Raw genomic sequence first — 24788 nt, 5'->3', positions numbered from 1 at the left:
AATCCACCTTTGATTTTATTAATTAAAAATTAGTAAAAACACAAAAAGTCCAAACAGTTCGAACTTGGAGTGAGTAAACTTTGGCAGTGGCCGCTTGGCGCTTCAAGGAGACAGTGGCATTCAGGGGTTTTCCGGTGGCAGTTGAAGAACATGAGAAACTGCTCTCTTTTATGCTGAAAGTGAATTCGAATTCAAACCAGGAGTAGCTTTCTAAATCTTAACTGTAAACAAGTTCCAATTCAATGGAGGAGCGTTTGAAATGGGTAACTTTAATCGGCGCCGGTGCATTCATAGGCTCCATTTCTACTCTTACTCTTCTCAAGCTTCTTCATAGGTATTTTTCCTTTTCTTTCTTCTACGATTTTTAACCTTTTTGTTATTGTCATTAATCTTATTGCTGTTGTAGCTGTTGTATTATATGTTTGTGTGAAAACCATAGTTTAAGTATGTTTCTTGATTGATGTTTGTCAATAGAAATAACCCATCAGTTATTTTTCTTTTATGAACTTTTTTTTTATTGTTGATTTGTTGTTTGTTATGATCCATTAGCCGAGCTTGAATTGGTTTATAGTGTGTTTTGGGATTGGAATCAAGACTTTGACATTGTTGTGTATGCCATAGAGTGTGTAGAACTCGCTTTGCGCTGTGTTGATGTTCCCATTTTTGCATTGTCAATGGGGAAGAGATGTTCTTAGAAATAGGGTTGGGACTTGGGAGTGGTGGAGCCTTTAGGGTGGGTTATGGAATGATAATAGGCATTAACCACCTGTTTGGGTAGTAGTACTAAATGGTGGTAATAGGAATGATTTATAGTGTAAAATTTCTTCAAAAGTTGTTCTATGATCATAAAAAAGGTTTTTCTATACAAATTTCCATTTTTACCTAATACCACCTCTCCCAGTGGTTACATTGGAATGAATTTTATGAAGAAAATGAGATGATTGAAGTTGAACAAGCATGGCCATCAAGGTAGCCAAGAAATTTTTCAACCAAAAACTACACTAATGTTCGTTTCCATTACCACCGTTTAATACCAGCTACCAAACAGGCCGTAAGATTTAGCCGTATTTTGATTAAGTGAAATAGGGAAAGTAAATGTAAAACGGGTTGAAATAGAGATCAATAATATCAATATTGAATGAAATGTATGCGTTACTTGTTTTCCATTAGGGTATGTGATGGAAAAAATTTATTGATTTGGAACTGAAAGTGGAAAACTATTAATTTGGTAAAGAAAATTGATGATAACATGTTTGATAAACCTTTGTGTGTATTGTAGTATGCTTGTATGGTTGTGAAATATTTGGAACTTCGTACGTCGTGTTTCTCTTCGACTCTTTTTTGCTGTATGCTTATTTTATCTTTTGTGGTTGGTGTCTTTATGGAGTGTTATGGATGAAATGTAAATTGCAAATGATAAAGAAGTAATTAATTTATTTTGCAGAAGGGTTGAAGATAAATGCTGCAGTTTGAAGACAGTAAAATTCGATGGTAAGGAAGTTCCAATTTTTTCAGTTAACTCAAGGTTCAGTGTTGCCTCAGATGCAACACATACACACCTAACTATTTTCATCTTTGCATTCTTTGCACTTCTAGAGTATTCCGTGTTTGTTACACATTTGTTATATGAAGAGAGAATTATGGGTAGATTTGACCGTGTTATTTGTGGAGGAGAATGGTTTATGACCCTAATCCAGTTTTTCTGTTAATGCTATTAGTTGACTGTAAAAGGAGCATTTGTTATGGCTATGCATCTAATTATTCCATCATACCAAATAGCACCTCAAAACTGAATGTTATTCTACAATGTCTCCATAGAAATATTGGTTAACTTGTGTTATAGAAAAATAATATCAAATGCTTGGTTACGTTGTTATGTAATCTTCAATAACATTGACTAGATTCTCATGTGCTACTTAATGAAAAGTCTTATTTCTACTTTGTACCTATAGCTTTGATCAGAGGGAGTAAAAATACGCATATGGGATGAAAGTAAACTGATTGGAATGCAGTGTTGTGAGTCTTTGCTATTCCTTGAAATATGTTATGCATCATTGATGACGTTTAGAGTTTACCTCTTTAAATGTGATCTGTAATACTTTAGTGTCCTTAACAGACAAACAATTAATCCTTGAGGAAGATCGAGATGGATGCTATATGCATAGGATGGAAAGTCAAGTAATTCCTGATCTTTTGCAAGATGAGATAGTCTCTGAGCAACTAACAAGGTACACTGGTGTTCGAACTTTGAATTATTGTTTTACTTTGCCAGTGATTAGTTGAATAGTGATATTATCCACATTGACTAAGAAAGTAGTTTCATGATTGCATCTGATATTTTGTGCTAGGGTTCCAAATTCTAGATATCCTTATGCCTCACCTCAAAAAGATTAGTACAAAGATATTCTTCTTTTGTTTTACCCTTCATATTCCCTTTTTTTGTTTGTCACTAGTCATCTTATGAGACAGATAATGAAGCTTCAAATGCCAATAAAGAAGGCCTATGGCAAGGTAGCCGTAGAACTGTGGCTTGCTTTGACGAGTAAAGAAAAATGGGTATATTATTTAACTCGGAAGTGTATCGACTTGATCAAGGGTATTTACTAACAAGAATATGTATCGTGTAGTGAGAACAAGGGAGGAGTACTAAAAGTGTTTGTTATCATGACTGGGTTACACAATAGGGTTTTTCTTTCATTTTGATAGCAATAATGTCTACTTAAGATGGTGCATGCTGTATGTGGATAATATTGTCTTTGTAGATGGGACTAGAGTAAGGGTTAAGCCTAAGATAGTATGGAGATATTAGTTACAAAGTGGCAGTTTTCTAGCTTGAGTCTAAGATAGTATGGAACACATATAAAGGTTAACTAGTAGGAGTCTTTCGTTAGTTCAGAGTCAGACTGATACATTATTTCGTTTGTTTGTCTGTTAAGCTTAGCGAATAGGAGTCTTTTGTTAGTCTACATCAATTCATCTAGCCTCTTTCAACTCTTTTGTTTCCACCATTCAGGAACATTCAATTCTTTGGTCTAGATAGCCAGCAGAAAGTTACAAAATCTTTCGTAGTGGTGATTGGTCTTGGAGGCGTGGGGAGTCATGCTGCATCCATGCTTTTGAGATCTGGAGTTGGAAGGCTACTGCTTGTGGATTTTGATCAGGTTTACATTCTATACAACTTTATCTACTTTCTTTTTCTCTCTGTTTTGTGTTCGAGTATCAGAACTCCAGTTTAGGACAACTCCATTACGGGTTTTCTATTTTCTAAGAAGTTTATTTCACAGGACCAAAGGTCACTTTACCATCGTTTATGGAACAAGGTTATTCACTAACAAATAATTGTTGGTGAATTTTCTTAGTATTAAGCTACTGATGATATTGCAAGTACATTGGAACTTTAGTTTTTTTGGTTTCTTCTCGTTTGCAATTTTCCATTAAGCTCTCCTTTATTGTTGTTTTTGTTTGTGTGCAACTGTTTATGTACGTGTGTTTTCATTGTCAAAATACCCCTTACAAAGATCCATTGATATCTTTTAAAAACCTTGGCAGTTGTGCTTCTTTTGGTATTCTTTCCATCACAACCTTTATGGAATAAGTCAAATTTAAGTGTAAACCTCCTTACCTTGAGAGTTTATGTGTTTTTTTGTATTGTTGGCATCATGGAGTCTTGAAGTGCATTGTTGCATTCCTTGCTTTTTTGTCATTGATTTTTCCTTCCACAAGTTATTTTTTATAAATGGGTGTGGATTCCAAGTCTTGACTAATATATTCTTTTTGTCATTTGGAAATGTAACATTTATTTGAAACAACAGTGTAAAATGGAAAGAATGAAGTTGATTATGTTTTGCACGTAATAATCTACTCTTGAAAAACTTTTACAGGTCTCACTTTCATCACTCAACCGACATGCAGTTGCATCACGTGAGGATGTTGGCATGCCAAAAGCTCTATGTCTCAAGAAGCATTTTTCAAAAATTTTTCCAGAGTGCCAGGTTGATGCTCAAGTGATTTTGTACGACTTATCCTCTGAAGAAAAGATATTATCAGGCAACCCAGATTTTGTTTTGGATTGCATTGACAACATAGATACAAAGGTAATTTTCCAGTTGCCATTTTGCTTACGGCTATAAGTCATTCAAACTTCGAGAATAGGGAAAACATTAAGTTCTGTATTGAGTCTAAGAATGCCTTAGACTATGTGAATGCACCCGACTTTGATTACTTCCTGATTTTTTAAGCATTTGCACATCTGCACTATCCAACAGTGGGAAATCAGGAAGGCTTTGGCCTGTGATATTACCTACAAGAATCCTTGAAATCCCTTATGGAATCTTGAGAAACATAAATCTTTTCCCTTTTTTCTAAAATGAATCTTTGCCCTGTTTTATTGTATGAACATTGTTCTTGTATTTCCATTTTCCACTATCCAACAGTGGTTACTTTTATACTATTTCCCATACTTTGTCTTGAAGGATATTGTTTATTGGTTTCCTAGTATCTTTTTTTAAGGAGTAAAAATGAAGCATAGTAACTTTAGCATATCCTTCTATTATGAGCTATAGGATTTCATCTGGATGGGAAGTTTCCCCTCTGAAAGTATATTATTACAATGCACCTAACTTCATAAGGTGCTGGTAAACCAACTCCAGTTATCCACATCCTCTTTGTTCCTTCTGTGATTTAAAGAAGAGAGTTATGTACACATTCGTGAAAGACAGGAACAAAGTAATCTATGGCAATGATACCTAGGGGAGAAGCTGCCAAATCCATCTTGTGAATGCACATATTAAATCATTAATTGCTATCGATATTCTCTTTAAGAACACACAAGTGACTTGAACTTCTACCTGTTTTTGTCTCAGGTTATGAGTGACAAAGAGCATTTTTGAGGATTTTCCATAAGAATATTCCATGTTCTAGCTCTTTGGATAAAATTTTTTGTAAATGGGCTTTGAACTTGTGAATCATTTTCCAATTGTTAGAACCAATTCACTAATTTGACACAATAGTTCCCATCCTTAGTGAGTTGCCAAATTATTGAATCCTCTTGACTTGAGGTTGATCTAGGCGTAGTACAAAAATGCGGTTTCCATTGTGATTGCGGTAAAGTTACATTGATGCAGGAATAGGGAGTGATCAGTTGTAGTATCACTAAATATCAGTTGCATTCATGAGATATCCTTTGACTCGGCCTAAAAGGTGTTTTTACTCCTTTATTATGCCGGTAGGCTGGTAGCATCGGTTTGGTAGATTTAAAATCCTTACAACTCGGACAATATTATACGATGCGAGCTTGATTTCGCACTCTAGTTGTCGGGTAAAGTTTGAGAGGATGTTTTGAGCATCTTCTTCTGGAAGCATTTTCCAAATGAGCTTGCTCTTCCAAGTAGATGAGGTTGAAATAAGATCACTCACCATTGAAGGCTTTAGTTACGTGGAACAATCATTTTTGAACTCAACAAAATCTTTTTTTTTTTTTGAAATGAACTCAACAAAATCTTTACTAACCCATCTGTACTGGTTTTTATTTCTTATTTATGAAAATTGGCATTTATGATCTGTGATATTATGATGGTTTTCCTTCTTATATTTCTGCAGCAATACAGTCTCATGTATTTGTTTTAAGAATTTATGTTTTATTGGTTCCATTTTGTTCTCATCTTATTAGCTGACTCATCAATGTTGTAGGTAGCGTTGCTTGCTGCATGTACTCGTCGGGGATTAAAAGTTTTATCTGCTACAGGCGCAGGTGCTAGAGCTGATCCAACTCGAATTCGTGTGGCTGATTTGAGAGAATCAACTAATGACCCTCTTTCACGAGCTGTACTGCTTTATTCTTATCTTTTTGTTCAGTAGTTTCCTGTTTAATGGTGATTTACTAGGGCGTCTGAACTAGAGAAGACGACATATCTTTGCTGGTTCAGATTTGCAAAATTAGGACTAGTAGCTCTCCTTATTTTGGTTTGATGTTTCTTCTGTAGTTCATGCGTATCAGCAAAGCTATTTTTCACTCTGCCCCAATCTTGAGCATATACTAGAGTATAGTTGTCTCCCTAATTTCAATCTCAAAAATCTTGAGTTTAATTAGTATTGTATAATTTTTTTCCAGGTTCGGCATCGATTAAAGAGAGACTACGGTATTGAAGGTGGAATCCCTGTGGTTTTTTCCTTGGAAAAGCCTAAAGTGAAATTGCTTCCGTTTAAGGGTCTGAGCGGAGAAGAGGAAAACCCTACTGATTACCAGGTGAAGACTTTTGACTCCACTTTAGTTTTCTTGTACCATGATTTGAAGCTTGCCTTATACCTGTTTGTCGAATGGCTGCTGGCAGCCAACAATAAAAATCTCACCTAATAGTTCAGTACTTCAGTTACATGGCGTGTCTGCACTCAATTTGTTATGAAATCCAACCTGCACTCGATTTTTCAATGAACATAGTTTGTTACTAGATGAAGGCTAGAGGTTAAAATGGAATGCAGCTATAAGATCTTGTATGATTGTGGCATACATCCATTTTTAAGGCGCTGGCATTACAACTGATTGTCCTGAATGTGTAAAAACACTATGATGCATAGTTTGAAATATGGATATTTAATGAAAGGTTGGAGTTATCGACCTCAAATTGCACCAATAGGGAAGGTGAAGAGTTGGAAAACTCAGCGATTTAAAAGGGTAAAAGATCGAAAAATGTCTTGGGTGATATTAGGAAATGAGTTTGCAAAGAGCTGTTAGCTTTAAATTAAAGTGAATAGAAGAAGAAGATCTTTATGGAGGAAGACGGGAGATAATTGACTTCACTTGGAGGTGAGAAAGGCTTTGACATGGTTAGTGTTGGTGCTGATATGTATCACAATGTATGCTTGTATTTCTCCTACTCCTTTTAGGTTGCTTTTCTTTAATGGGAAAATTGTCTTGTCTATTGACCTCTCTATTCTCATACCTAGATTGTATGTGGGATGTCATTCCATCTTCCCAAAACCTGTTCAAATTTGATTGTTTTTTTTTTTTTGAAATGTTGAAGTTGATTATTCTTTTAGGACAAATTATCCCCGAAAGTTCATGGTATCTTTTTTCACTATAATTGATGATTTTTATAAAAGATTGCCATAACTTTTCTTGTGCGTTAGTTCTGTTTTGGAATTCTCTTTGCGGACATGATGATACTGTGTGACAACTTTGTCTTTATGCATGTGGCTCTACCTCGGTCCTAACACGCGGCACATTGTATATTTAATTCGGCTCCCTTTACTCATTTATAATACTCCCTCCCTCTCAAATTAGTTGCAATATAAGGTTTTATGTTCATTTTTTATGATTTTTATGAGTAAGGGAATAAAAATAGAATCGAATCATTTGATAGCGGTAATTGAATCAATTACATGGTGTAAATGCAATAAAGTAAGCTTGGATTAATTATATTAAGTTGAATTCTAAGGTTTGATAATTAAAAGTTTACTTATATAAGGAAAAGTTGCAACTAATTTGGGATGACCCAAAAAGAAATATGTTGCAACTAATTTAGGATGGTGGGAATATATGATATAAAGGCCGAACAAATATTACAAAAGTTACTAAAGTTTAGTGGCTAAAGTTGTAAAAATGAAACTTAAGGTTTGTAGTTCAAATCCTTATACAAGCAGAAAAATTTATATTTTGTTATAATTATTTTTAAACTAATAATGTAACAAATTTTGTGTCATGAATTATAAAACTTCCCACTTGTAAACAAAAGTTAGAATTTTTACTTGTTTTTATATAAAATTATTTTTCTTAGTGTATTGGACATTGAACCATAAAATTTGTGATTATATCTGGTATTTGCCCCCCTAATTTGGATTCTTGGCTTCTCCCTTGTGTCTTAATTATCTCTATGTAATTGCTAGTATGTGATGGCCTCAACATATATAATGGTTATCTATCATTACTCTTTTGGGCATTGAAATTTGTATGCAATTACTCTTTCACATGGCGATGCCTCCTTGAGCAGCACTCATAACTCATAACACAAGAACTAAAGGGTGTCATGTCTTGATGAAGTTATCTATCATTATACCATTCTTTATATGGATAAAAACCAAAACACCATCCTATGGAATAGAATTCGAAACCTTTGTGCACATTATTTAAATCAGTTTGTGCTAAAAGTTGCTGGGCTGATAATACTCTGGTCTCAATATTCACTCTCGACTATCGCTCAAAATCTCTAATTCCAAAGGAGAGATAGGGGTTTTTATAAGGGTTTTGACACTGCAAATATTTATGGTAATTGCAAAGGTTATCATCGAGTAAACATTAGGAATCCACTCCGTAGAAGAGCTTATAATATGTTTGGTGTATATAGCTACTATCAATTATATTACCTTCGAGTGGTTGAAATTGGTGCTTTTATACATATTGGTGCTATCGTTGTAATGTTCTAACTTAACTTATTCACCAGGTTGTACCAGGGTTTAGGGTTCGAATTATACCTGTTCTAGGATCCGTTCCTGCAATTTTTGGGCAGATTATGGCCTCATATGTTGTCACAAAGCTAGCAGGTCTGCAAATTGATACAGAGCCAATAGTTAGTTTTGATATGGATCACTATCAAGTCCTTCATCAACGCCTGATTGAGCATGAAGAAGTAGTTTATGGTACTGCTTCTGAAGTACAGGTATAATGATATCCTTACGAAACTCATATTTTATGTTCCTTATGACCCTATAATAAGGAAAATGTGGAAGTGGTAATTAAGCAATGAGCTTTATTTGTGAGGTACAAAATTGACAGAATACAGAAAAATTTGAACAATTGTTTCTCAATGTATTCTTGTAAAAAAATTTATATACTTGACAAACGTAGCTTAGTTAGGGAAACAATACGAGTCAAGCTTTGTTAGATTGTGCATTTTGTCATTTTCTCAAGTGCCAAGCGTTGTAGGGTTTGAAGTCTTGTGCATTTCTTGCACTTGAGCTGATTTTGCTGAGATTTGAGTTACAGTTTACAAGAAGTTTCAAAAAATATATTCAGTATGATTTACGTAGCAAAAGATTTTCCTACTTTCCCCACTTGATGTATTGTCGGTCTGTTTCTTATTTAGGTAGATGTTGAAGAAGTGAGGTATGTTGCAAAAGAGTTATGGCATGGAAGAAGTGCTAAAGATGAGTCTCCTAAAGATGTGGGACGTGCAATGTGGCGATCAATTAATGAAATGATGCTCGTCAGGTACTTTATCCACATACATCATTGCTTTGAAGCTCAAGTAATTAAAAGAGCATTTTTGGATATGTCCGTTCTTGATAGAGCAAAGGATTTTTAATTCATTGGTTTCAAATTGGTGTATAGTAAAATGACTCATTAAATAAATGAAGGGCTTTTGATCAGAAAGATGAGATGACTTCTATAACTTAAAATCCTTAAATCTATAAAACATGTATATTTTATAATTATTCATTTAATATGTGTAGCTACATGGAGACTTTACAGTTATCATGGAATAGGCATGAGTTTGACACTTTGATATTTGTGAAATGGTTGTTTACTCAGTTAAATGAATTGTTGGAACTGAAAGGGGGTAACGGGGGTTGGGTCGTCGTTGATATGTGAGAAACATCTATTTGTTGTAAGTGACAAGTTAAACATTGATACATGAGATATATCTGTTTATTTTTCTGTTTCCTTTATAAGATTGATGATTTTTGTCAGTCCTGATATGTCTTCGTCATTGTCAATATAGATGGGATCGCTCAAAGCCTGCATCTGTTTCGAACTTGATTCTTTTAAAGTTTGACGAGGTATGTTTTACACAATTATACGTCATTTTTCATTTTTTGTAACAAAATATGTGCCTCAATAAGAAGTTTCATTTGAATAAATTGTGTGGTGGGACAAAATTAGTGCCAGAATATCTTCTGTGAAGTGTGTGCAGCATATCTTTCAGGAGTTTGGAGCTGCAGATGCACTTAGTACGGCATGACTCTGTTATTGCCTTCCCTTTTGAAGATCATGATTTCAAATGTTATACAAGTTTACCTATACATGATTTTGTCTTCTATGCTCTCTTATCCAATTGGTATCATACATGATTTTGTCTTGTATATTCTCTGGTACATAGTCTGAAATCTCATATGCAATGTGGGAAAGAACGTGAAACCATTTTTGTGATCAATTCAAATGTTCTTGTAGTTGTCGTAGCTTATAGCCCTATCACTTTGACCTAGAATTTCACCGTAATATGGTGATGTGCTTCGCCATCGCTAAACAATGATCGTATGGTCACTATCCCAACTTCTCATTACTTACCATATGAAATTTTACTCTTGAAATCCTTTCAATAATCCAAAATGACTATTTTTTATCACCCTCTCTTTTTAAAGGAAAAGTTGCTTAGAATAATCCGACCTTTCACCGATTCCCCTACAATAATTTCAACTTTTGATTAACCTGCCCCTGAATAATCTCAAGTATTGAGTCGTTTACCCAATAACATTGTTTGTGTAATGCTAGCCCGTTCATTAGGTAAATTTTCAAAAAAATAGAAAGATAAAAAAGTACCATAATTATGTTAAAAAGGTAAAATACAAAAATTACGTCTGCATATCAATGCTATTTTCATCATCTTCTTCATCTACCAGCAAACTTCCCTGATCACCTTCATCATCTTCATCAACCCAATTCACCATATCAACATTTCTTACATGGCTGCCCATTCACTTCTTGCTCTCCCTTTTACTCCTACGACACATCATTGTCGATGCAAAGCCATTGTCATTGTTGAGGCAACATCATTATATTACCCCATTGATGATCTTTCTTATTTCATTATATCAATGTGAGTATTAGTTAATAGTTATTAAGTTGATCAAAAAGAAAGCTTTCACGCGAATTCAAGTGGCTCTTATACAATGAATATTGCAATGTTACTAGGTACTCCATCTTGATTATGGAGTGATGTTCTGCAGATGCTAGAGTTTTGGTACTTTAGAGCAAGTTCATGATTACTGAATTTTTGGTTTTAACATTTACGCTGTCAAATGTTTTGTTATGTTGACATACCGCTTTGCTAATGTCATGTATGAAACCATTTTCTCATGTTTTCCGGTGCCATTAGTTTACCAATCACCTAGCTAGGAAAAACCTTGTATATTTCACATCTCAAAAAGAGATCAAATTTTTATGATAGGAAGAATTTTAGTGTTTATTGATTCTCTTTTTCTCTTCCCCCATTCATGATCAAATATAGGGAAATAAATATTAGGCTCTAAATCTTTTGGCAATACCTCTGGACATAAACTTAGTTTTAAGCTATAGAAATAAGGAGTATAGAGCAAAGCAACAATGGTTTAGTCAGCCAAATCCTTGCCTTCGTTTATCTTCACATATAATTTGCTAACATCCAAATTGAACAACCTCCATTGGTGATGGTGGTGGAGGGGAGGCATGTCGAGTTTTTTGTTAGTTTTTTTCTGTTTTAATTTTTTAAAATTACCTGTTTAATATAGGTAACATGGATGCACTATTACCAAACAACCTCTAAAGTTGGGATTATTCAAGGATAATCAAAAGTTGGGATTCTTGTAGAAAATCAGTAAAATGTGATTAATCTGAGCAAATTTTCTTTTTTTATGACCTTAGGTGAAATATAGGATTATCCACGGTGGATAATGATGGGTGTTGATGTGAATAGTCATCTTCACATACCCGCCTTGAGATGTTGCTAACTGGTGGATTTGACTTTGCATTCGCTGCATATCCAGTAGACCCAAATCCATATTCATATTTTTACTATGAGGTTAATAGACGGGGGAAAACAAAACCCTAGTCAATATATATACTTCCTCCGTTCTATTGAAATGAGATTGTAACACTACTCACATTAATGTAAGAGCTTGTATAGTTTAGTGCAATAGTTTCATTGTGATTGATGAGTATGTATAATTTCCAATGATGTACATCGGAATTTCCATTCCCTCACCCCCACAAAAGTTCCGTGATTGTAAAGCTCATTGTTCCCGTTTGCGTTTTGTTCACAGGTGGATGAGCATGAATCGATGACACTTGATGAAATCAAAGAAAAGGATCCCGAGTTTTTCCAACGAGTGTCAAATGTTCTTAAAAGAGCGATTCTCGATTTTAGCTTGTAGCTGCATTCTCCTTCAACTCCGAATTCAGAAATTCTGTCTAACAAAGAGTTCAGCTTATGCAAAGCAAAAATTCGAGTTTGTTTCACGGAGACCATTCAGATAAGTCTTTAAAAGCTCGTTTTTCAAAGAATTACGGGGATTACCACATTCTTTCGGAAGGTAGTCAAGGAGGAGCTAACCCCTCAACAAAAAAGTGAAAATTCATTTCAATTTGCAAATTTGTCATGCTATACGCTATACTTAAGCATACATGAAGAACGAAGTTGCAACATAGTGTAGAGTATATATTATAGACTATGGCCTTATGGCATTGTTTAGCTGAAATCGGAGAATATTGTGTTTTCTTTCCGGAGGAAGTCTATATAAGAAAAAAAAAATGTCGTTCTTATTTGTTCTTTTTTAGAAATATCGTCATTTAATTTGAAAATTTCACCCCATTTGCAATTGCGCTTTGGATCGAACATACCCATATTATGTTTGGACCAAGTACTAAAGACAAATTGGGTACTTGGTCCATGGTGTGACGCAACAAATTTGCGTTTGGTGCATTGCTAGTATGTTCCTAGTTCGCTTTTGGACCTTTATCTAAAGAAATGAGTGTATTTCATGGCTTTTGGATATAAAGTTTTTTGAACATATCCCCTTACGATCCCCAACCCAACCCAACCCAACCCCCTTGTAAAAAATATATTAATCATCATTATTATTTCCGTTCTATGAAAATTCAAGGGTAGAGAAAGAAAAGGAGTGAATAAAGCTCAATAAAGGCAAACTTATCATAATCCCTTTGTTGATGGTGATAAGTCATGTGCACCCTCTAAATGTGTGTTGCCCCTTGGCCCTACCAGGGTTTGGACTTTGGAGTGGGAATTAAATTAGAATATCTTGATGATTTTACGTGCATCCTCACAATACTGAGTTATGCTCTTCTCCATTTATAAAGAAATAAAAGTGTATTATATATTCTAATTCAGATTATTTTCATAATGGAAAATCAATGATGTGTATTAAAAATTTTATTTTAATGGTAAAAAAACAAAATATTAACGTAAGTAATGGAAGAAAAATAAAAAAGAAATTTATAACACTATAAACATCAATACTTAATGCGACTTGTGACAGTGCAACAAAAATCATTCTATAAGGGCTTAATATTTCTTTATTATATTTTAAATTTAATTAAACCCATCATTTTCACTCGCATTTTGTCGCTCTTTTAGTTCGGTTTAATTTCTTTTAAGTTTTTAGGATTATTTGCAAAGAAACACCTTTTAAAACCCCTTTTTTGTAAAGAAACACCTTTTATAATTTTTTTTGTAAAAAAAACACCTTTTAAGAGACTATTTTTAAAAAAAAAACACCTTAAATCAGTTTCCGGTGACTTTTGTCAACATTCCGGCGTTGACTATGCCATTTGTCAACTTTCCGGTGTTGACTTTTATGTTATTTTTATTTATATTTATATTTATATTTTTATTTTTATTATTGATATTATTTTTTTAAAAATTTTTTATTTTTATTATTATTTAAAAAAATTTAAAAATAAATAATAATAATAATAATAATAATAATAATAATAATAATAATAATAATAATAAAAATAAAAACAAAAATAAAAAAATAATATTTTTTTAAAAAATTTTTAAAAAAATTTTATTATTATTATTTTTTTATTATTATTTTATTATTTTTCCTTTTGTTTTTATTTTTATTTTATTTTTAATTATTATTATTATTATTATTTTTTTTTTTTAATTTTAATTTTTAATTTTTATTATTATTGTTATTTTATATTTTTTATACTTTTTATTTTTATTATTATTATTAATTTTTTTAAAATTTTTTTTTATTTTTGTTTTTATTTTTATATTTTTTTTATTATTAATATTAATTTTTTTTTAATTTTAATTTTTATTATTATTAAAAAAATTAATAATAATAATAATAATAATAATAATAATAATAATAATAATAAACAAAAATAAAAATAATAATAATAATAAAAATTAAAAATAAAATAAAAATAAAAACAAAAGGAAAAATAAATAAAAAATAATAACAAAAAATTTATTTTAAAAATTTTAAAAAAAATTATTATTTTTTTATTTTTGTTTTTTTTTTTTTTTATTATTATTATTATTGTTATTTTATTTTATTTTTTTAAATTATAATAAAAATAAAAAAATTTTTAAAAAAATAATATTAATAATAAAAATAAAAATAAAAATAAAAACAAAAGTCAACGCCGGAAAGTTGACAAATGGCATAGTCAACGCCGGAAAATTGACAAAAGTCACCGAAAACTGATTTAAGGTGTTTTTTTTAAAAAAAAAGTCTCTTAAAAGGTGTTTTTTTACAAAAAAAAAATTATAAAAGGTGTTTCTTTACAAAAAAGGGGTTTCAAAAGGTGTTTCTTTGTAAATTTCCCAAGTTTTTATTTTAAATTAAGGACATAATCTCAAATAAATTGAAAATGTTTTTGTTTATGATGCAATATTGTGATGTTGTTATAGGTATATTTGTTATGGTAGTAAAATGTAATTAGTTATAAATAGGTGTTTGTTATAGTCTTAGTAGTATAAAAGGGGACATAGTGTTGTATTGTATTAGAGTTCATGAAATAAAACTTCTCTTCTAGATTTCTTCTCCTCTCCTAAAAATCCTTATCTTCTCCCTCTCTTTCCTATTTCCATGGTTGTTTGAGTTTCAACAACCATAACAGATGTCGTAAGGGTTACTTTCACGTTTAGCAGGTGCATCCTATCTTGTGATACCAACTCAACGGAGTAATAGTAATTAATTCGTTTTATTACATTTGTTATACTTCTATTTAATTATTATTTTAATCACTTATATAATACTCCCTACAATTTTTTAAAGTTGTCTTATTTAATTTTGGCACACTATCCAATGCACTAATTCAATTTTGAATATCTTTAATTGTGCATAATTAAAAATTATACAAAATTTAATATTAATAAAATTTACATTGAGACGAATCAAACAAGATCCCACTTGAATATATTTTGACGTCTAGATTAAGAATAAAATACAAATTGAAAGTGATCGAATAATAGTGTCAAAAAAACTAAATGAGACAACTTAAAAGAATTAGAGGGAGTATAATTAATCTCAAGAACTTTCTTTATTAGACTTAATATTTAAAACTCTAAAATCATTTGCTTCCTTTGCATTTCTGTTTCACTCATTTTACATTTGCTATTTTGATATGTCTATTTATTTTGTATTATTTTTATTTTTTAAATAATAATTTATTATTTTTTTAATATTTATACTTTTAAACTTTTTTCAATTCTATCCACACAATTTATTTTATTTTTAATTTTTTTTACAAGCAAATTGAGAATTGAGTCAACCGACGAGAATCAAATCCAAACCTAGTCTGAAAAATAAAACAGCTCGTTTTCATGAGACCGTTTTATGGTGAGACGACTTCAAAACAATAAGGCTATAAGCTAAAAGTTTCCATTATTATACTATTTAACTCAAGTATAAAACATGTCTCACGGTAAACAACAATATTTATGGCCATTGAGACCCGACTCTGCACGGGTCAGATTATTTTATTCGGGGGATTTTCTCGTTTGTTAAGAAATTTCCAATGTCAGATTGTAGCACCTATACGGCTATACGTAATTTTCATATCCTGAAAGGTTCCAGAAATCAGAATGGCAGTCTTGAAGCCTGACTCCTGAATATCTTGTTAAAAAATCAAAACATATATGAAAAAATAGTGTCTTTATGCCATTAATTTACCAAAATTTTCTTTTTAATCTGGCAATAAATTTACCCAATCTCTGTTTTTAACCATTATTCTCTCATTTAACATGTTTTCACATCGTAAAATTTACGGAATATTTGAATAGCGTGAGAAAACAAGACTTCTAATTGGATGTCATAAAATTTGGGTTATTCTTTCTGGCGTTCTCAGACCATAGTTGGTTTGCAGTTCCATTCACTGCACATGAAACTCGTGCACATTTTTATGTGGTGGGATAAATTCTTTAACTTTTATACATACAAAATCCATTCAATTGACCATTTCATCTTTGTTTTTCAGCTATAATCAAATGCCCATCTTTCACTCATTATAGGGTATTAGCAAGATTAAGTCTTGATTAAGGAATCTGGGAAAACTTACTCTTTCTGATAGGAATACACTGTACAGTGTACAGTATAGATTATGGGTTTTGTTCATATTTACTGATAGTATTTTTTTTTTTGATTCGGGTGAGGATAATCTCTTACAGGCAATCGAAAGGGGTGAACCCATGATTGTGTTCTGTTAGTGATTAAAATGGGTAGGGTTCAGAAAAAACAGAAACATTTTGGTAAAATTGATCCCTTATCATTGGAGAAATTGTTGTCCAAGAGTCCAAGTGATAGGTCTTTAATTGGGAAACCTGGGTTTTCAAGGATAGTTTATTGTAATCATTCAGGATGTTCAGAGGCTCAACAACTTGGGTATTGTGACAATTATGTTACAACTACAAAGTATACTCTTGTTTCTTTCTTACCCAAGTCCTTGTTTGAACAGTTTAGGAGGATTGCAAATTTGTATTTTCTTTTGTGTGCATTCCTGTCTTTCACTCCTCTTTCTCCCAATTCACCAGTCAGTAGTGTTCTTCCTCTTGTCGTCGTCGTAGCTGTGACAATGGTGAAGGAATTGATTGAAGATTGGAAGCGCAGGAAGCAGGTAATGGGTTTGTAATGTTAGTTTCAGTTGATTTAGTTTGCCCGTTATAGTCATAGTTATCAACCCAGTATCCCGCACAGGTTAGGGTCATAGTCATAGTTATCAACCCAGTATCCGGCACAGGTGGGGTCCGGAGGAGGAAGGTAGCGGACAAATCATACCCATCGTACCCTTTCCAAGGAAAGGGCAAAGAGTTTTTTATGCCTTTGTTCTATAATAATTGCAATAGTTTTTGTTGTTTGTTATTTAGGCATCCTACTTGACCATAAGCTTCTATTAACATATAGAAACAAATGATAGTATGTAGTATGTTGGATTTGTTTCAATGTATATTTTATAATATGGGTTGAAAAAGTACATTTTCTAGCTTGATAGTCAACATGGTACAATTATTTTGCAAACGGCAAAAAGATGTGTTTGGTTGATATCATTTAAGCTGCAATAAAAATCTTTTTTTTTTTTTTTTTTTTTTTGTAGATTTTCATTGGCTTTTAGGTTTTCAACACTCTTTTTCTCCAATGGCCAATAACTAATCTCTTTCTTTTTTTGATTCGGGTATTGGGGTAGGCTAGAGTACCCTATAGGCAAGGGGAGAAAGGATATTAGTTTTTCCTATAGTTGATGAGAATCGAAACTATGTCACCAGGGTGAAAGGGAAAGCCCTTAGCCACTAGTCTTAAATCAAGATTCTCACCAAGCATCTCCTTAATCGATGACTTATAAGTTAATAGCTTAGAAAAAAGCCAATGCTACCTGTTAGTCAAACAAAACAACGTCAACAACCAATTGTCAAATACCTCTATGTGAAAAGGGGAGTCATAAACGATTATTGTTGACAATATAAATACTACATGAAACATATTAAGAGTCACAAGGGTGTGCAATGAAGGTTAAAATACTCCTAGTGCTACTTTTACTAGAAGCTTTCAGGTCAAAATCTATACTTTAAGATCATACTTTCTGTAGGGAGTCCTCCATTTGATGCATCATAGTTGTGCTTGTACTTCATGTAATAACGAAACGATAGCCATATACTCCCTTAATTACTTGATATCTTTGTTTCATATTGTGATCTTAAGAGTTATTTTCAGGATATGGAAGTGAATAATAGAAAAACTAAGGTTCATTGTGGCAATGGCGATTTTGTAGACGCAAAATGGAAGGGCTTGAGAGTGGGAGATATAGTGAAGGTGGAGAAAGATGAATATTTCCCTGCTGATCTTATCCTACTTTCATCAAGCTATGATGAGGCAATATGCTATGTTGAGACGACAAACCTTGACGGAGAAACTAATCTAAAACTAAAACAAGCACTGGAAGTAACTCTAGACTTAAACGACGATTCCATGTTTGGGGATTTCAGAGCTATCATTAAATGTGAAGACCCAAATGCTAATTTGTATTCTTTTATCGGGAATTTGGACTATAGAGGTAAGCAACACCCACTTTCGTCTCAACAGCTACTCTTAAGGGAATCGAAATTGAGGAATACAGATTTCATTTTTGGCGTTTCAATCTTCACGGGTCATGACACCAAAGCCATTCAAAATTCAGTGGCGGCCCCTTCAAAACGAAGCACAATGGAGAGGAAAACAGATACTATAGTTTTCTTCTTGTTTTTCGTCTTATTTTTTCTTTCTATAATTGGATCAATTTACTTTGGTATAGTCACAAATAAGGATATCATTGATGATGGTACAATGACAAGATGGTACTTAAGACCTGATGATACCACAATCTACACTGATCCTAGAAATGCTTCATTTGCGGCGACACTGCATTTTTTAAGAGCGGTTATGCTGTATGGTTACCTCATCCCCATCTCATTGTATGTGTCGATTGAGCTAGTTAAAGTTCTGCAGACTGAGTTTATAAACAAAGATGTGCATATGTATTATGAAGATGGCGATAAGCCGGCTCAGGCACGCACTTCTAACTTGAATGAGGAATTGGGTCAAGTTGATGTGATACTTTCCGATAAAACTGGGACTTTGACATGCAATTCAATGGAGTTTGTCAAGTGTTCTATTGCAGGGATTGCATATGGTCAGGTGGTTACTACAGTTGAACAGGTTATTGCTAAGAGAAAGGCGTTGCCTTTAGTGGGTGAAATAATTGAAGTAGAACAGCCGACTGTTAGAGGCTATAATTTTGTAGATGATAGAATAACAAATGGAAATTGGGTGAACGAACAAAGGTCAGATGTTATACAGAAGTTCTTTCGGGTTATGGCTATCTGCCATACTGTTATACCTGTAATGGATGAACAAACTGGTAGTATTTCGTATGAAGCAGAATCTCCGGATGAGGCTGCACTTGTTATTGCAGCAAGAGAACTTGGGTTTGAGTTTTGTGAGAGGACACACTCAAGTATCTCTATAAGAGAGTTGAATCCATTCTCCGGTGCAAAGGTTGAAAGGTGACTATCCTTATCCAAAATATTTCTTCTTTCTTTAGCTCTGTGATCTTTTAAGGCCTGATTGGTTGTTGGTATTAAAGGGTGGTATGGAAATGAGTTTTAGTTTTAATCTTCACGAAATGTGTTATGTCACTCCCATGTTAACTAAAATATTATCCTTAAACATGTATTTTTCTTCATAATTTTCCATTACCATCTAATACCATCTTCTTAAGTGGTAATGGGTGGGAATGAAAATTGTGAAGAATATGACTAGCATCACATAAACTTTGTTAAGCAATTTTCATAGCTAAATCTATCAATTTTTATTACCATTCTCATTATTTAATACCAATAACCAAACATGATGTTAGTTTCTGACCGGGTAATGAAGAGGATGAAATGAACCCGCCAAGACCCATAACCAAAATCAGATTAATAGAGGAGCAATTCGAGTTTGCCCAGACTCCTTGTTTATTCCTCTTATTCAATTATCCAAAAACTAACCAAATATTACAAGGCTGGCTGTTTATATAGCCTAAGCTCAACAACAAATACAAAAAATAACAACTATTGTAACTAACAAAACCGAAAGCCTAACTGAAAATAAATGTCAATAATGCCCTTGGATCCTTTGACCCAATTCATAACAGAGTAGTGGAGTAGATTGAGGATAGAAAGCAATGATTAGAAACAGAAAATTATAACTTGAAGTACAAATAAGGTTAACTTCATCAGGATCATTGCTATCTTATATAGCTTTGTTTATCAATAGAGAGTTGGATTGAATGTAGGATTTGATCAGTGACCATTTTTCGCTAATCGCTACTAGGAAGTATTTAGCTATTACCTGGTTGTTTGTTCATGAAAATTTTTGAGCTTTATTCTTTTTGCAGGACTTTTGAGTTACTGAATATCATAGAGTTCAGCAGTTCAAGAAAGAGAATGTCTGTGATTGTGAAAAACGAGGAAGGAAAACTTTTACTACTTTGTAAAGGTGCTGACAGGTTTGTAGAAAAACATATTGGAACTTTTTAATCATGATGCCAGTTTTAATTGTTTATTACCTGCTATTTCTTTCCTTTTTTCATGTCCATTTTTCAGTTAATGTACCGTGGTTTGAGCCTTTTGGTCGTGTAAAGATATAAGCTTTGTTACTCGGACTATTCATTCAGCTTCACGAACCCGTGTCCGATCCTTTATGCTTGGACATTGGTATGACACTTAGACACGTACCAGTATCCAACATCAATACCCGAGTCCAAGTAACATAGAGTATAAGCATCATTAGAGGATGGGGAAAGCTAAAAACATGGAGAAAATAAAGGGAATAGTATAAGACAAGGGTTCACTTTTTCTCTACAAGCTTTTTTTTATTTGGAGGTAAGACTAGATAATCTCTACACGCAAGGGGAGGGGGGAGTTAATCCTTCTTGTAGATGGTGAGACCGTGAGAACCAAACCCCTATCACCAGGGTGGAAGGAAAAATGTTCAATTACTAGGACAACTCATGATTCTGTTTTCGTTACATACTTCAGATTTAGATATGGTTAAAAATGAGGTATCTTTGCATTTTGATAGAATTATGCTATCACAATCTGTCCTTTTCTAGTGTATTCTCTCCTATTTGTAGCCAAATCTCTATGACTTGTTCTCTTACGACATGTTTGGTTAATGGTACTAATTAGTGGTAATGGAATCATTTATAGTGTAAATTTTCATGATTTGTATCATGTTATTCCCATGGTGATGAAAATTTGATCATAAGAAAGTTTTTTGTTCACAAATTTTCATTACCACTTAGTACTACATGTTCAAATGGTAATGCATTGGAATGAATTTTGTGAAGAAAATGAGATTCTTGAAGGAGAAGAAGCATGACCTTTAAATTTATCAAGAGATATTTCTATAATAATTACACTAACTTTCCATTACCATTCCCACCGGTTAGAACTGATAACCAAATGCGCCGTTAGCTCAATTTGTTGGTATAAACGTACGTTGATGCTCATAATCTTTACCATGATTTGTTGTCATTATTTTCTAGACTTCGTGTGGATTTCCTATTTGTTTGGATGTAATAGTGATGCCTTTAACCATCTTGGAGCAGTGTCATGTTCGAGAGGCTTGCATATAACGGAAGAGAGTTTGAAAGGCAGACTAGAGACCATGTTATAGGGTATGCTGAAGTTGGTTTAAGAACTCTAGTACTTGCATATCGTGAAGTCGATGAAGATGAATATGTTGCATTCAGCAACGCATTTATGGAGGCTAAAAGCTCAGTCAGTGCTGAACGTGAGAAACTGGTCGAAGAAGTAGCTGAAAACTTTGAGAAGAATCTGATACTTCTTGGAGCAACAGCTGTAGAAGACAAGCTCCAAAAAGGGGTTAGTAAGATTACGAGCTTTGTTTTCTCAGTTCTTTATTACTTGTGGACAACTGCGTATAACCTATCTTGATGAGCTCCTCTTATAGGTTCCCGAGTGCATCGAAAAACTTGCACAAGCTGGGATTAAATTATGGGTATTGACCGGGGATAAAATGGAAACTGCCATTAACGTTGGGTATGCTTTATCTTTGAAAATATCAATTTTCGTGTAAAACTGTGTGCTGTTTCTGTTCTGACTTACTATTTATCTTATAGTTATGCCTGCAGTTTACTGAGAGAAGGGATGAGAAAGATAGTAATCAACATCGAGTCAAATCAAGCAAAAGCATCCGAGAAGGTGTCTAATAAGTCTGCCGTATACAAGGTGAGTTTGAAGGCGTCTTGCAAGTGGTAGTGCATTTTATAGCATCATCTGTGTGCGGTCAATTCTCATCTTATTATATATGTCATTGGTTGCACCCCACTCGGGTGATATACTTGAGTTCCCTCGTTCTAGGGTTTGGGGCTGTAGTCGTGTAGGTGTAAGGGGTTTAGATGGAGTTACTATTTTCGTGTGCAGTGTAACATGATTTGCTAACTAATTCGCTTTTTGAATGCGTGATTCGCTCAAATTTTTCCAAGAATAGCCCAAAACCGACCATAATTCGCTTTTTTCGATATTCGCGAGTAGATTAGCAAATCATGTGACATTGTTTGTGTGCAACCCAATTATTATCCTAATGTACACATTGATTAGGTCATGAAAACAATGGTTCTTCAAGACATAAAAGAAGCAAAGGAATTGTTGTATTTATCACAAGGAAGTTCAGAGGCAACGGCGCTTATTATCGATGGAAGGTCACTCAGTTATGCGTTGGAGGATGACGTCAAACAATTGTTTCTAGAACTTGCTATGGGTTGTGCATCAGTCATCTGCTGCCGTTCATCACCTAAACAGAAAGCGTTAGTGAGTTCTATAGTACTGCCTTTATCAGTCTTTTCCATCAACCACGTCTTTTATTTGAGGCAATACTTGAAGTGCGGGGCTCCTTTTGATCGCGACCTCCTCGTAATGACGGTATTGGTTTGCCTTCTTTCCCACCCTCCCAGACCCTGTCTTGGGCGGGACTCATTCAGATGATGATGATGACATCTTGTATTTGTAAAGAATAAATTTATACGAAGTTACAAGAATAGATAGAAGACGCCTTAAGTGAATGATAGGAAATCAACCTTTAAAACTGGTCTATGATGGACTTAAAATAAAACGCAGGTCACGAGACTTGTCAAAACAAGAAGAGGTACAACGACACTGGCAATTGGTGATGGTGGAAATGATGTCGGCATGCTTCAAGAAGCACATATTGGAATCGGTATTAGTGGCTTCGAGGGAATGCAGGTGCATGCACCTTCTTTGTGCGAGCCACTTTATAATAGTAAATAAAATCCAATTCTATCCTTTGATTTCGGTAACAGCTGATAAATGGATTGTTTGAAGAATAGGCGGTTATGGCAAGTGACATCGCAATCGCTCAGTTTCGCTTTTTGGAACGTCTACTGCTTGTTCATGGGCATTGGTTTTGCAAAAGGATCTCAACCATGGTATCGGGTTTTTCTTTTTCTTTTTAGCCTTACTTTTCCGAGAGGAAACACACCCAATATTGTTCTGTATTATTCGCAAAATTGAGCATTCGACTTTCTTTTATTTTGACCGTTGTACAGATTTGTTATTTCTTCTACAAGAACATGTTGTTTGGCTTCACTCTCTTCTTCTATGAGGCGTACACATCATTCTCGGGTGAACCTGCGTATAACGAATGGTATTTGACCCTTTATAATATCATGTTTACATCTTTCCCGGTAATTGCTCTAGGCGTTCTTGACCAGGATGTTTCTGCACAATCATGTCTCAAGGTAATTACCTACTTTAAACTCATCCTGTTTTACATTCGTTCTGTCCCATAGAATTTGCTACATATTCTATTTTAGTTTGTTCTATGGAATTTGCCACATTTCTAATAACAGTGTGCCACTGGCGGTTTCCTTTCAGTTTCCTCAATTGTATCAAGAAGGTGCACAAAACATCCTGTTCGGCTGGCAAAGAATACTTGGCTGGTTACTAAATGGGATTCTCGGTGCAACTACAATCTTCCATCTCTGTATTTTCACATTGGCAAATCAGGCTTTCCGTAAAGATGGTGAAGTGGCTGGATATGAGGTTCTTGGAGCCACCATTTACACTTGCGTAATATGGGTGGTGAACGCTCAGATGGCCCTTTCCGTCAAATATTTCACTCTCATCCATCACGTCTTGATCTGGGGTAGCATTTTATCTTGGTACATATTTCTCTTGGCATACGGAGCCATTGATCCTTATATATCGACAACTGCGTATAAAGTCTTTATCGAAGCTTGTGCACCTTCGCCTTCCTTTTGGGTTGTGACACTTCTTGTTTCGGTGTTTGCATTGGTTCCGTACTTCATATATGCTGCTTTAAATATGGAATTTTTCCCATTGTATCATCAAAGGCTAACGACTAAGGTTATATGCACATAGGATGATAGGCAGGACCGACCAAGTTTATTGTGTCATATATGGTTGTGCAATGCATATCCAATTGTCTTTGGTCATTTTACCAAACGTTTCCGCGGCTATAAGCCAAAAGAAATTAACTGATTTAGTGTTTACCAATTCGGAGTGTCAAAGATCCAACACAGATATATGACATGCTTAGAAGAGTTCAAGTAACGAACATCGATACATAAAGCAGTCGGAACCATAATACATAAAGCAGTTAGAACCATATTTCAGCTAGTCGTTTCATGAAGCAACGAGAAGCAAAGAAAACAAAAGCGAAAGAAAAGGGGGAACTTTGCCCTGTTCGTGATGCAGGATTCCGGTTTTTTTGTGTCGTGGGCGTTCGAGCAGAAGCAACAAGTCATGGTTTCTAATTGCTGTTGTGTTATAGGAGTAATAGTATATGTGTATTATTTGACTTGCTTCATGTGGTGTATATTAATGTCATCCTTTCATACAAGTCCATCTCAGTTTTCTTGTTGATCCTAGAAGTTGTTGTCTTGTGTATTTGATAAGTTGTGTTAGCTAATTTTTAGTTGCACATCTTGAGCACATAATATCTCAATTGACGTTTTTTATTTTTCTTTATCTGTGTTTAATTTCAGG

At 33.8% G+C, this 24788-nt stretch overlaps 2 protein-coding genes across 4 annotated transcripts; both read left to right on the top strand.

The window, feature by feature from the left end:
• Positions 1–20: 20 nt before the first annotated feature.
• LOC130798436 (tRNA threonylcarbamoyladenosine dehydratase) lies at positions 21–12750 on the top strand. Its single transcript, XM_057661419.1, has 11 exons — positions 21–334; positions 1445–1491; positions 2117–2228; positions 3014–3161; positions 3882–4094; positions 5689–5823; positions 6110–6244; positions 8436–8651; positions 9078–9202; positions 9714–9771; positions 12010–12750. The coding sequence occupies exons 1-11, from the start codon at positions 243–245 to the stop codon at positions 12118–12120; spliced, it is 1392 nt and encodes a 463-aa protein (XP_057517402.1). The 5' UTR covers positions 21–242; the 3' UTR covers positions 12121–12750.
• Positions 12751–15352: 2602 nt separating this feature from the next.
• LOC130798434 (putative phospholipid-transporting ATPase 9) lies at positions 15353–24673 on the top strand. 3 transcript variants are annotated; one of them, XM_057661415.1, is made up of 11 exons: positions 15353–16837; positions 17929–19256; positions 20132–20242; positions 21347–21623; positions 21712–21800; positions 21881–21989; positions 22362–22682; positions 22878–23003; positions 23108–23206; positions 23327–23518; positions 23655–24673. In XM_057661415.1, exons 1-11 carry the CDS (start codon positions 16439–16441, stop codon positions 24159–24161), a joined length of 3558 nt encoding a protein of 1185 aa, XP_057517398.1. In that variant the 5' UTR covers positions 15353–16438; the 3' UTR covers positions 24162–24673. The 3 variants fall into 3 exon arrangements, with proteins under 3 accessions (XP_057517398.1, XP_057517399.1, XP_057517400.1); XM_057661416.1 differs by having other exon boundaries at positions 15360–16837; positions 22362–22571; XM_057661417.1 differs by having other exon boundaries at positions 16701–16837; positions 17987–19256.
• The last annotated feature ends 115 nt before the right edge of the window (positions 24674–24788 follow it).

Source organism: Amaranthus tricolor, chromosome 13 (assembly GCF_026212465.1).
Source record: "Amaranthus tricolor cultivar Red isolate AtriRed21 chromosome 13, ASM2621246v1, whole genome shotgun sequence".
Lineage (NCBI taxonomy): Eukaryota > Viridiplantae > Streptophyta > Magnoliopsida > Caryophyllales > Amaranthaceae > Amaranthus > Amaranthus tricolor.
This window is presented reverse-complemented; position numbering and strand designations above follow the sequence as displayed.

Coding starts and splice junctions, on each gene's coding strand:
- LOC130798436 (XM_057661419.1), top strand. CDS start 243: ATGGAGGAGCGTTTGAAATGGGTAACTTTAATCGGCGCCGGTGCATTC. Junction 2,229..3,013: donor GTCTCTGAGCAACTAACAAG/GTACACTGGTGT, acceptor TCCACCATTCAG/GAACATTCAATTCTTTGGTC. Junction 9,203..9,713: donor AATGAAATGATGCTCGTCAG/GTACTTTATCCA, acceptor TTGTCAATATAG/ATGGGATCGCTCAAAGCCTG.
- LOC130798434 (XM_057661415.1), top strand. CDS start 16,439: ATGGGTAGGGTTCAGAAAAAACAGAAACATTTTGGTAAAATTGATCCC. Junction 16,838..17,928: donor ATTGGAAGCGCAGGAAGCAG/GTAATGGGTTTG, acceptor AGTTATTTTCAG/GATATGGAAGTGAATAATAG. Junction 23,519..23,654: donor CTGCACAATCATGTCTCAAG/GTAATTACCTAC, acceptor GTTTCCTTTCAG/TTTCCTCAATTGTATCAAGA.